The sequence below is a fragment of the Chlorocebus sabaeus genome, chromosome 7 (genome assembly GCF_047675955.1).
Source record: "Chlorocebus sabaeus isolate Y175 chromosome 7, mChlSab1.0.hap1, whole genome shotgun sequence".
Classification (NCBI taxonomy): Eukaryota; Metazoa; Chordata; class Mammalia; order Primates; family Cercopithecidae; genus Chlorocebus; species Chlorocebus sabaeus.
The window spans coordinates 71,944,458-71,957,319 of NC_132910.1; the positions used below are offsets into that span (position 1 = coordinate 71,944,458).

Below are 12,862 nucleotides of genomic sequence, written 5' to 3' on the forward strand. Positions count from 1 at the left end.
GCCAGGCATGAAGTCCCCATTCTGGCCTAGGCTCCTAGTCACCAATCCAGCTTTTCTGGAGCTAGGTACTTAGAACATTATTGCATGCTGTAGGGATATGAAAACAACAAACTCAGTATCTCCTACTTTATTCTCACAACACAATCAACTCAGAACACTTCTACTACCAAATGTGGCGGGGTTTCCCCCATCACACACCAAGCAAGCAATTCTTTGGTGGATTATTCAGATTATTCAGTATCACACCAGCTGAGTGTCCTCTAATTTCATTCAATCCTGATATTATCTATCTGGAGATAATGTCACATCCCACAGGTTGAAGACTCAGTCCCATAAGACTGTCCTGCACTAGGCAGTGGCAGGTCCAGGCCTCTGAAACTTTTAACCAACTTGCTATAGACCGGAGTTCCCATGACACTCTCCGCAGGTTCAATTAATTTGCTAGAGAGGCTAAAATTATTCAGGAGAACACTTCATTTATGTTTACAGGTATATTAATAAAGATATTCCAAAGGATACAGGTGAACAGCCAGATGGGAGAGATGCATAGATAGAGAAAAAGGCATAGGTATAGAAGAGATACATAGCTATAAAAGAAGGGACACAAAGCTTCCATGCCCTCTCCAGGTGCACAATCCTCCAGAAATCTCCATGTGTTCAGTTATCTGGAAACCCTCAGAACACAGTTCTTTTGGGTTTTTATGGAAGCTTCATTACTAGGTATGACTGATATTAGTCACTTATATATCAACCCAACCTTCAGCTACTCTCCTCTTCCTAGAGGTGAGGGAGACCCAGGGGACTGAAAGTTCCAACCCTCTAATCACCTGGTTGTTTCCCCCTGGCAAACGGTCCCATCCTGGAGGGTATGGAGGGGACTCCAGCCTCCAGTCATCTCATTAGCATACAAAAAACACTCTTCTACTCTAGGGATTCCAAGGATGTTAGGAGTTAAAAGTCAAGGAAGTAGATGAGGACCAAATATAGATTTCATAATATCACACATGCTCATTAATAAAGTAGATATTTTATCTTCATCTGGCTCCTATCTGTTCTTCATTGGTTCAAATTAATAACCAAGGACAAAGAAAGGTTATTAACTAAGAACCATCAACAGTATATAAGTGAAGAGGGGAGTCAAGGGTTGGAAAAGAAGTTTCCAAAAACAATCCATATATATTTTAACTGATAAATGGATGTCTTAAACCCCATCAATAACAGAAGGAGCCCCAACTCATCTGGTATGTACACTTATTTTGAAATAATAATTTGCTATAACTGTAAGAGATTCACAATCATACAAAAACAGCTGCAAATCTTCTGATGATGTCTTTCAATTGCTATATTTTGTGGAGTTTGGGGGGTTTACTGCTTAAAAAAAGTTTAACACAACAGGTAATGCCCATACACAATAAAAATTTAAAGGTAAAAAGATTATATAGTAATAAAAAAGTCTCCCTCTCTCCTCTATTTCTTGTCACCCATTCCTTTTCCTTAGAGACAGCTATTGTTACCCCTTCACTTATATTTTAGGTACATCAAGCATTTTTATATATGTCCTCATGTATTTAAATAAATGAGCGATAGATTATGTACAAGCCTCCATCCTTTTTTAAATGTTTAAGTTTTTTGTTTTTATTTCAGTAGCTTTGGGGGTACAAGTGGTTTTTGGTTACATGGATGAATTCTACAGTGGTGAATTCTGAGATGTTAGTGTACCTGGCAACCAAGCGGTATAGACTGTACCCAATACACAGTCTTTTATCCCTCACCCTCTTCCCACTATGATGGCTATATTTTGAAAACATGTTATTTATCCAGGCCACAAAATCAGAAACTGCCCACAAAAATAAATAAAATCATCATAATTTGATGCTCTGGATTTTGTAATATGCAATTTTCTAGTAGGTTGTGATGACTAATTACCCTGGTAATACACTAACGTCAGATGTAAAACATAAGAGTTTTCTCATGAATGATCCAGGAGATAGATGTAGGAAAATAAATACACACAAAACTTTTTAAAATGACATTAAGTCAGGTTGGTGCAGGTGAAGTACATAGCTCTCACGGTGCTCTGTGTATCCCAATTGTGTTACATCTGGAACCCTTACGAGGCCACAGGCCTTTTTAAAAAGCAAAGTTTAACCTCTATTTGTTTTGGTTTTGTCCTAATGTTCCTTGTGTTGAGATAAATGCCTTTTTAGCATAAGTTATGGATGACACAATGTATTTAAGTAAAAGAGGCTTAACTTTTTTCTATGAAAATGCCACCCGGAATTAAGATATTTTACTTGAAATTGTAGTTTGTGTCTGGTTCTTTAGGATTCTGCACACAGTAAGAGCTGTCTTTCCAGAGGAACCACCCAGTATACTGAACTGTGGCATGGCATATGACTCCACCTGCATCAAATCACACCACTGAACATCCACTGCATCCATAGAAATGTTCAAAGACTAAGAGGCAAATGCAGACTCAGCATGAGTGAGATAAAAAGAGAATGAGGCAGAGACCTTGTGATCTCGGAGCAGATATGCAGTTCAAGAATGAATGACTTCACTGGACATACAGGACAACACCAAGTTTCTGAGAACTTATCAGGCCAGTTTCCACACAAAACCTATTGCAAGCAATCCCAGAGAATCACTTTGCAAATGGAAAGAAAGACCCAGAGCCAACAGAGCAGAGCTATTTGGAGGATTCCAGCATCTACTGGATTCACCAGTAGTCACTTTAGAACAACTAAATAATAGACAGAACAGGTAGCAAGGAAAATTCACAAACTGTCCTGCATTCCACAGGTGCCAAAACTTAAAGTTATATGCTGGACGCACAGAGCCAGTGCCTGGAGAAAACATATTTGAATTGTGATTTGAAATATCTAAGAACATATTACAGAAAGAGGATGTCTTGGAGATGTAAAAACAAAGAATTATTGAGAGTTTAGCAAGTAGAATATAGGTCATAGGTCATAGAGTGAGTCTGAATTAGTAGAGAATTGAAGGAAATGTATCTCAAGCTCCAAACCACCTGGCAAAAAGTCGACAGAAAGACTTCTAATTAAGATAAGAATGGAATACAATGCAGAAAACTGGGTACATTCCACCAAATTGTCAAACGGAAGCATTTACAGTCAAACACTGGTTCCTATCCTCAAGCTTTGTAATATGCCTGAGGCCCGAGAAATCCAGAGTTCTTCTGCTTAAGCACTTAATTTTAAAAGAAAAGTAAAAATCAGAGTTTATCAAGAAAGATTAAAGACCCACAATACTCAGTCTATTCAGAGACCAAGCTCAAATCCTGATGGCCAATACAGAAAGTAACTGAGGTATTAGTGAGCGCTTTGAAGCAGTGGGCATCAGTAAGCTCTAAGCTACACCTTTGGATAAAGAGGGAGAGGTGGCAGCAGACACTATCAGTGCTCCCCATGATCCTAAGGTCCCTTCATATACTGTCCCAAGCTCACAGAGGCTCACACCTACCAGGAGGCTCAATCCTGACTGGTACTTCCAAGTTCTTTGATATGAAATGGCTCCCCAGGGGCTCTTGGTCTTGTCCACCAGAACCATTAGCATATTAGGCAGAATACAGGTATAAACTGAGAAAGAGTTAGGCCACATGGTCTCTCACATGACATCATTTTCCAGACATTACCACCAGGTTCCAGTTCATGTTCCATAACCACAACATATGTAACTATTGGCTTGAAAAGGATTACTCATTTGAGAGCTTCATTGTGGTTAGCAACGTAGCTAAGGGGCCTAGCAGAAATGACTCCCATAACCAATTTAAATTTACTCACCAGAGGAGGGAAGGCTCATTATCTCCCTTTGAAAAGACTCAAACAGTTCCACAAGGGGCAGACATAGGACCAGTAATAGAACCAGTTATTCTCCTGTATCTTGCTCTTTCTGAATCCTAGCACCTCCAAAGCTAAAATAATAATAATAATTATTATAAAAAAGGACTTTCAATAGTATATCTCAGGGTTTGGAAGCAGCTTGCTCACTCAACATAATAAGAGATAAGATTAGAGATAGCAAGCAATAACTCCATAATTCTAAAGGTGTTGTTCTTTAAATGTTCCCTCTAGAAGACCTACCACAGAATCTGTCCCTTCCCCTGCCCAGCTGCACAACTGGGCAGAGCAGGGAACAGCTGATATGGTTTTCCTCTGTGTCCTCACCCAAATCTCACCATGAATTGTAATAATCCCCACATGTAAATGGCAGGGCCAGGTGGAGATAATAAAATCATTGGGGCAGTTTGCCCAATACTGTTATTGTGGTAGGGAATAAGTCTTATGAGATGTGATGGTTTTATAAACGGGAGTCTCCTGCACAAACTCTCTTGACTACCACCACGTAAAACATGCCTCTGCTTCTCCTTTGCCTTCCACCATGATTGTGAGGCCGTCCCAGCCATATGGAACTGTAAGACCATTAAACCTCTTTCCTGGCTGGGCATGGTGACTCACACCTGAAATCCTAGAACTTTGGGAGGCCAAGGCCAGCAGATCACTTCAGGTCTGGAATTCAAGACCAGCCTGGCCAACATGGTGGAACCCTGTCTCTACTAAAAATACAAAAACTAGCTGGGTGTGGTGGCATGCACCTGCAATCCCAGCTACTTGGGAAGCTGAGGCAGGAGAACCTCTTGAACCCAGGAGATGGAGGTTGCAGTGAGCCAAGATTGCACCACTGCACTCCAGCCTGGGTGACAGAGGGAGACTCCTTCTCCAAAAAAAAGAAAAAACAAAACAAAACAAAAAAACCAACTCTTTCCTTTATAAATTGCTCAGTCTTGGATATGTCTTTATTAGCAGTATGAGAACAGACTAATACAACGGCTGACAATCCAAAATGAAGATGAGACCAAGAGGAAAAAGAACCAGAAGGGGAGGGGGAAGGTATATGAACTAAGGGATTAAATGTATCAAAAGGTCTCACGTGAAAAAACCAGGCTGGAAGGGAACAGAGACTTTTCATCAATACCCTTTTCTACCTTCTGAATTGTATAACAAGTACAAATATTACTTGTTCAAAACAAAGACATAAAGGGTGAAGTAAAATGAAATAGAGAATGGCAATCACGTGAGTGTACCATTACCTGAGCATAAAAATGTATAAAATCAATAGCTCCTTGGGTAGCAGAGTGAGAGAGCTGGAGACAACTAGTGTGAAAACAAGATAATAATGCAAAGACATTAAAGAACACAGGAATAGATAACGCAAAACTAGATGATGTACTGCGGAACTATCAACTATATAATAGTACAAAAATGATTCCGTTTTACATGGAAGTCTTCCTTTTAAAATAAAAAATTATCTGTTTAATGATACCTCATAGCTACACAAAACATTAATGTGATCATCACACTAAAATTTTCAGATAACAAGTATCGAAAACCATTAATAACACGTTAAAAATTGAATTGTACCCCTTAAATGTATACAAATAAAATTTTTAAAAAAGAAAAAAAAACAGTTAAAAATGTATTATTTTTATCATTTTATGACTTACTAAGTTGTCAGGTTTTTCTGGTCACGTAAATGTTTGGTTTCTGAAAAACCTTCATAGTAAAAGAATTAACTGCTGAGAAAATTAAGACCTTATAGAAAAATAGTGAAAGCCATTAAGATGTTTAAGTTCATAACAGTAAACAAAACAGCAGGCTAAATTCAGGCAATATCAGTAACATTTCCCACTTAAATTATAGTGAGGACTATATTATTAATTTCCATTTTCTATCACTTGCACTGAAGAAACCTTTTAGAATCCTTTCTCAGTCACCTCCACTCCCCACCCCCAGCAGTTTCAACAATACGGGTGATGCTTAAAAATGCATTTTGCTTACAGATAACACACGGATAGTTTTATGTGTCAACTTGGATAGGCTATAGTACCCAATTATTTAATCAAATGCTGATATAGGAGTAAAGGTATTTTGTAGATGCGGTTAACATCTAACAATCAAACACTGATATAGGAGTAAAGGTATTTTGATTTAATCAAACGCTGATATAGGAGTAAAGGTATTTTGTAGATACAGTTAACACCTACAATCAGTTTACTGTAAGTAAAGGAGATCACACGCTCCATAATGTATGTGGCCCTCATCCATTTAGTCACACCCCTTAAGAGCAAAAACGAAGGTATCCTGGAGAAGAAATTCTGCCTCAAGACCGCAGCATCATCTTTCTGCCTGAAGTTCCAGCCTGAGGACCTGCCCTACAGATTTCAGACTTGCTACTACCACAACAACGTAAGATAATACCTTATAATAAATAAACATATACACAATCTCCTTGGTTCTATTTCTCTGAAGACCCTTACTGATACAAGCACAGAGAGACTCTCTATGTGTAGTTCCTTACTCTAGTTTTCCAACCTTTTCTTACTGTGTAATCTCTACCTCCTACATGTATCTCAGGTCTTACCCTCCTCAAGGAAACTATCAAATAGCCTCGTGCCACAATGCAATGTTTCGGTCAACAGTGGACTGTATATACAATGGTGGTCTCATATGATTATAATGCATTATTTTTATTGTACTTTTTCTGTATTTAGATCTTTTTCAATTTCATTTGTTAGAGAAGGGGTCTCCTTCTGTTGCCTAGACTGGAGTGTAATGACATGATCATAGTTCATTGCAGCCTTGAACTCCTAGGCTCAGGCAATCCTCCCACCTCAACCTCCTGAGTAGCTGGGACTACAGGCATGTACCGAAAGGCCCAGATAATTTTTTATATTTTTTTTAGAGATTCGGTCGCTATGTCACTCAGGCTGGGCTCCAACCCCTGGCCTCAAGCAATCCTCCTGCCTTAGCCTCCTGAGTAGCTGGAATTAGGCACAAGCCACTGTGCCTGGCTTGCTTAGATATGTTGGATCCATAAATGCTTGCCACTGTCTTCCAACTGCCTCCATTATTCAGTACAGTAACATGCTGTATAGGCTTATAGTCCAGGAGCAATGGGCTATACCATATAGCTTAGGAATACAGTAGGCTATACCATCTAGGCTTGTACAAATACGTTCTACGATGTTCACCTGATGATGCATTTCTTAGAATGAATCCCTGTCATTAAGTAACACATGAATATATAATTCCTAGGACTGCATTTTCCAAATTTTTATTTCAACAGTCTACACTGCTGGTTTCTTATTTTGATACCTTGGGTCCTTTTTCTAATACCTAGAAAAGAACAGCAACGAATATAATTGACATAAACTAAGATGAAAATTCTCATAACATGCAGATATATACTGGTATATACAGATCTCTGCCTAAGCGAAACTTTAGATTGCAAAAGACTGTCTCTAGTGTTACAGCTCCTTAACTATGTATTTTTAAAGGTAAGGTACATTTTAAGGCGGGCCTTTATTACAACATGAAACTGAGATTTGTTTCTATACAATTAGAACTTCAACTACTAAATAAAAAAAAAATTAAGTATAATCTTATTTACAGAAGTCAAGTTCTAAATTCAGGGCACACTTATTTTGAAATTCAAACACCACACTTATTTTTCGATGAGGAACTTCAGATCTCTAAAACAAATGTCTAGTAAGATATTTCAACAGTCCACTTTCTCTTAAAAAAAAAAAGAAAAGAAAAAAATGCTAAACTTTCTTTAAAAACTAAAACATTTCAGCTGGGCACAGTGGCTCACGCCTGTAATCACAGCACTTTGGGAGGCCAAGGCAGGTAGATCACCTGAGGTCAGAAGTTCAAGACCAGCCTGGCCAATGTGGCAAAACCCTGTCTCGACTAAAAATACAAAATTAGCCAGACGTGTTTGCATGTGCCTGTAATCCCAGCTACTCAGGAGACTGAGGCAGGAGAATCGCTTGAACCTCAGGGGCAGAGGTTGCAGTGAGCCAAGATCGCACCATTGCACTCCAGCCTGGGCAACAAGAGCAAATCTCCATCTCAAAAAAACAAAAAAACTAAAACATTTCAATACTTAAATACTTAACTGGAATCAATATCAATTAACGTAGCCTTAAAAATGCATTAAATGGTACAAAAGAAACACATTTTTAACATTAAAATAACAGTCATATCCTCACCTCCCACATTAACCTGTAATCCATATTTTCATCCAAGTCTTCAGGCATTCTCTTCTCTCCAGCAAAGGGTCCGAACTTTTCACCCTGAGTAGCAATGATTATATTGAACAAGGATTAGTACAATAAATCAACATACTAAAATAAACTATTTTTTTCTTCTGGAATGTTTTTCTGCAAATCTTCATGCCCAAAGAAGAGACACTTTTAAAATATTAACTAATTTACCCAACACAAAATGTTTATTTACAATCCAACCTCATCTGTTTTTAGCCTAAAACGCTAAATCCACAACATAGGAGCCAACATAAAAGGGTTACATCATTTACTTTCAAATTCTGAGGAGGTGTTGGACATTGGATTTCATATGTTTCAATCCTCTTCATAGCCTCTGGCAAGCGATGCTGAAAAAAGCACTGAGTTTTGTCTGACTTGACAGACAAGCCCACCAGGCAGAAAATCACCTGGTTTCCATAAAAATCATAAATTCATCCATATTCTGGACAAGAAAGAAGTGGGCTTGCCATTCTCAGAGGAAGAGTGTTCATAAATAAACTTTAAATTTGCCTGCCAATCTTTCAAACAGGCAAATGGGCACACTTTAAACCAGGCTATCTCGAAGCGTGTGCTTTGAAGGCCACCTGCGCGAGAAACACCAGTGTTATTAGTTTGAGATACAGAATTCTGGTCTCTGTTAAAATCAGAATCTGGAAATGGGCTGTCCTTCAATCTACCCTAAAGGGACTGTTAAAGACATGTTCAATGAGCAAGTAACACTCTTTTCTCTTTAAAGTGACCAAAGCAGGGACTGCAGAGACATTGGGAATGAGTTGAATGTTTTGTTGAAATGTGTGCAGAGGAGACACAGAGCCACTCGTGCTTCTAAACCTGCCTATGACTATTTTTCAGCAGAATCCTACCCTTCACATGGAGGTGATGAAAGAAAAACACCAACAAAATCTCTTTTGATGAACATTGTAAGGAGAAAAGATAACCACAAAGGCAATGTTTCAAAGATATAAATTACTTAATGAACCACAGAACACCCAACTCCTGAGAATAGTAAAATTTTAACACTTAAAGGAATTACAAATATTAATAGTTAACCCAGCCCCCTCCTTTTACAGATGAAGAAAGAGGTCCTGAGAAGCCATAAATACTGGCAGAGCCAGGAAGACCATTTCTTTAATGTTAACTTAGGGGCAGAAAATACCCACAGAGATTCCTCAAATCAAGACTATAATTGCAAGTAATTTGAACACAGGCATAGCAAAGAAACAGGGAGACTGCTGACTATTCATAACATTAGATATTAACAGAAAGGTTAGATAGCCAATTTTAGAGAAGCTAGAAGCCTGCTCTGCAATCCTCTCATGCCTCACTAGTCCCCTCATGCTGAAATGGGTATTCAACATCACACTCAAACACAACAGCCCCAAAGAGGCTTTCTTTACAAAGTAATCACTTCTCTCCTCCAGACGGGACCTAACCAGGATTTGATGGCAGGTAGGAAAAGCTCCACAAGAACAGGGGAGAAAAGTTAACACTTACCATGTGCCACATTCCAAATAATCCTATGTGGGAGCTTCCCCATTTAACAACTAAGAAAACTGAGCCTCGGAGTTGAAATAGTTTGCTTGATTAAGATCAATCAGGTGGCAATGATTAGACATAGTATCAGGAACCAATGGTTTATTCTGAGTGGAGTGCTCAGGCACCATCCACTTCACCAAACCAACACTCAAAACCCTGACAGACAGCTGCGTGACCCACTGCTGAGGCTGCCTGATGCCACCTCCTCAGCTTTCCATTGACTACAATTTAGCAATGACCTGGGCCATGCAATTGCCCAATGTACACACTCAATACATTGAGTACTGAATTGAAGAAACTGTGAGCTTATGTTAAAGCCAATCTAGAAAACAGACCAAAAAATAAGGTGTGTTTTTTGTAATAAATGTGAGGGTTAAATATGAATGAATGTGGTTCAATTTTCAGTCCACTCTGTCATGTATTTAGCCTTTATCAATTATTACAGAAAGTAATAATAATCTAAGTACACACTTTCCAACGTAACTGATCTACCCAAACCAATCAATTCCTCTTTGCAGTACAAATTTGGAGGGGAGAAAAAAAGTGAATCTATCAATTCAGTAGTGTTCAGAGGACTAAAGAGGAAAGAATAGAAACTCAAATAAATGCAATGGGATCGAGGGTTTGGGGGATTGGGGGGAAGCCTGCTTGGATGCAGGCCTAGGAAGATTATTAAAGGACTTAAAGCTTGATCCAATCTGTCACTGATGAACATTTGGGTTGATTCCAAGTCTTTGCTATTGTGAATAGTGCCACAATAAAAATATGTGTGCATGTATTTTTATAGCAGCATGATTTATAATCGTTGGGGTATATCCCCAGTAATGGGATGGCTGGGTCATATGGTATTTCCAGTTCTGGATCCTTGAGGAATCATCATACTGTTTTCCACAATGGTTGAACTAGTTTACAATCCCACCAACAGTGTAAAAGTGTTCTTATTTCTCTACATCCTCCCTGGCACCTGTTGTTTCCTGACTTTTTAATGATTGCCATTCTAACTGGTGTGAGATGCTATCTCATTGTAGTTTTCATTTGCATTTCTCTGATGGCCAGTGATGATAAGCATTTTTTCATGTGTCTGTTCCCTGTATGAATGTCTTCTTTTGAGAAATGTCTGTTCATATCCTTTGCCCACTTTTTGATGGGGTTGTTTTTGTTTTTTGTAAATTTGTTTGAGTTCTTTGTAGGTTGTAGATATTAGCCCTTTGTCAGATGAGTAGATGTGCAAAAATTTTCTCCCATTCTGTAGGTTGCCTGTTCACTCTGATAGTAGGTTCTTTTGCTGTGCAGAAGCTCTTTAGTTTAATTAGATCCCATTTGTCAATTTTGGCTTTTGTTGCTGTTGCTTTTGGTGTTTTAGACATGAAGTTCTTGCCCCTGCCTATGTCCTGAATGGTATTACCTAGGTTTTCTTCTAGGGTTTTTATGGTTTTAGGTCTAACATTTAAGTCTCCAATCCATCTTGAATTAATTTTCGTATAAGGAGTAAGGAAAGGATTCAGTTTCAGCTTTCTACTTAGGGCTAGCCAATTTTCCCAGCACCATTTATTAAATAGGGAATCCTTTACCCATTTCTTGTTTTTCTCAGGTTTATCAAAGATCAGATGGCTGTAGATGTGTGGTATTATTTCTGAGGGCTCTGTTCTGTTCCCTTGGTCTATATCTCTGTTTTGGTACCAGTACCATGCTGCTTTGGTTACTGTAGCCTTGTAGTATAGTTTGAAGTCAGGTAGCATGATGCCTCCAGATTTGTTCTTTTGACTTAGGATTGTCTTGGCAATGCGAGCTCTTTTTTGGTTCCATATGAACTTTAAAGCAGTTTTTTCCAATTCTGTGAAGAAAGTCATTGGTAGCTTGATGGGGATGGCATTGACTCTATAAATTACCTTGGGTAGTATGGCCATTTTCACAATATTGATTCTTCCTATCTATGAGCATGGTATGTTCTTCCATTTGTTTATGTCCTCTTTTATTTCACTGAGCAGTGGTTTGTGGTTCTCCTTGAAGAGGTCCTTTACATCCCTTGTAAGTTGGATTCCTAGGTATTTTATTCTCTTTGAAGCTATTGTGAATGGGAGTTCATTCATGATTTGGCTCTCTGTTTGTCTGTTACTGGTGTATAAGAATGCTTGTGATTTTTGCACATTGATTTTGTATCCTCAGACTTTGCTGAAGTTGCTTATCAGCTTAAGGAGATTTTGGGCTGAGACGATGGGGTTTTCTAAATATGCAATCATGTCATCTGCAAACAGGGACAATTTGACTTCTTCTTTTCCTAATTGAATACCCTTTATTTCTTTCTCTTGCCTGATTGCCCTAGCCAGAACTTCCAACACTATGTTGAACAGGAGTGGTGAGAGAGGGCATCCCTGTCTTGTGCCAGTTTTCAAAGGGAATGCTTCCAGTTTTTGCCCATTCAGTATGACATTGGCTATGGGTTTGTCCTAAATAGCTCTTATTATTTTGAGATACGTTCCATCAATACCGAATTTATTGAACTTTTTTAGCATGAAGGGCTGTTGAATTTTGTCAAAGGCCTTTTCTGCATGTATTGAGATAATCATGTGGTTTTTGTCTTTGGTTCTGTTTATATGCTGGATTACGTTTATTGATTTGCATATGTTGAACCAGCCTTGCATCCCAGGGATGAAGCCCACTTGATCATGGTGGATAAGCTTTTGATGTGCTGCTGGATTCGGTTTGCCAGTATTTTATTGAGGATTTTTGCATTGATGTTCATCAGGGATATTGGTCTAAAATTCTCTTTTGTTTCTTGTGTCTCTGCCAGGCTTTGGTATCAGGATGATGTTGGCCTCATAAAATGAGTTCGGGAGGATTCCCTCTTTTTCTATTGATTGGAATAGTTTCAGAAGGAATGGTACCAGCTCCTCCTTATACCTCTGGTAAAATTCGGCTATGAATCCATCTGGTCCTGGACTTTTTTTGGTTGATAGGCTATTAATTATTGCCTCAATTTCAGAGCCTGCTATTGGTCTATTCAGGGATTCAACTTCTTCCTGGTTTAGTCTTGGGACAGTGTAAGTGTCCAGGAAATTATCCATTTCTCCTAGGTTTTCTAGTTTATTTGCGTAGAGGTATTTATAGTAATCTCTGATGGTAGTTTGTATTGCTGTGGGGTCGGTGGTGATATCCCCTTTATCATTTTTTATTGCGTCTATTTGATTCTTCTCTCTT

The 12,862-nt window shown here is 38.6% G+C and overlaps 1 protein-coding gene across 6 annotated transcripts in view; it reads right to left on the reverse strand.

Annotated features, from left to right (window-relative positions):
- The window catches only part of PRDM5 (PR/SET domain 5), a 224,299-nt gene that overhangs the window by 198,882 nt on the left and 12,555 nt on the right, over positions 1–12,862 (reverse strand). For all 6 annotated transcript variants that reach the window (XR_005238255.2, XR_005238256.2, XM_037991424.2 and 3 more), the window contains exon 2: positions 8,075–8,158. Coding sequence is in view for 4 of the 6 variants with exons in the window: in XM_007999676.3 (XP_007997867.1) it covers positions 8,075–8,158 (84 nt within the window). In the remaining 2 variants the exon portion in view is untranslated. The remainder of the gene's footprint in view (positions 1–8,074; positions 8,159–12,862) is intronic.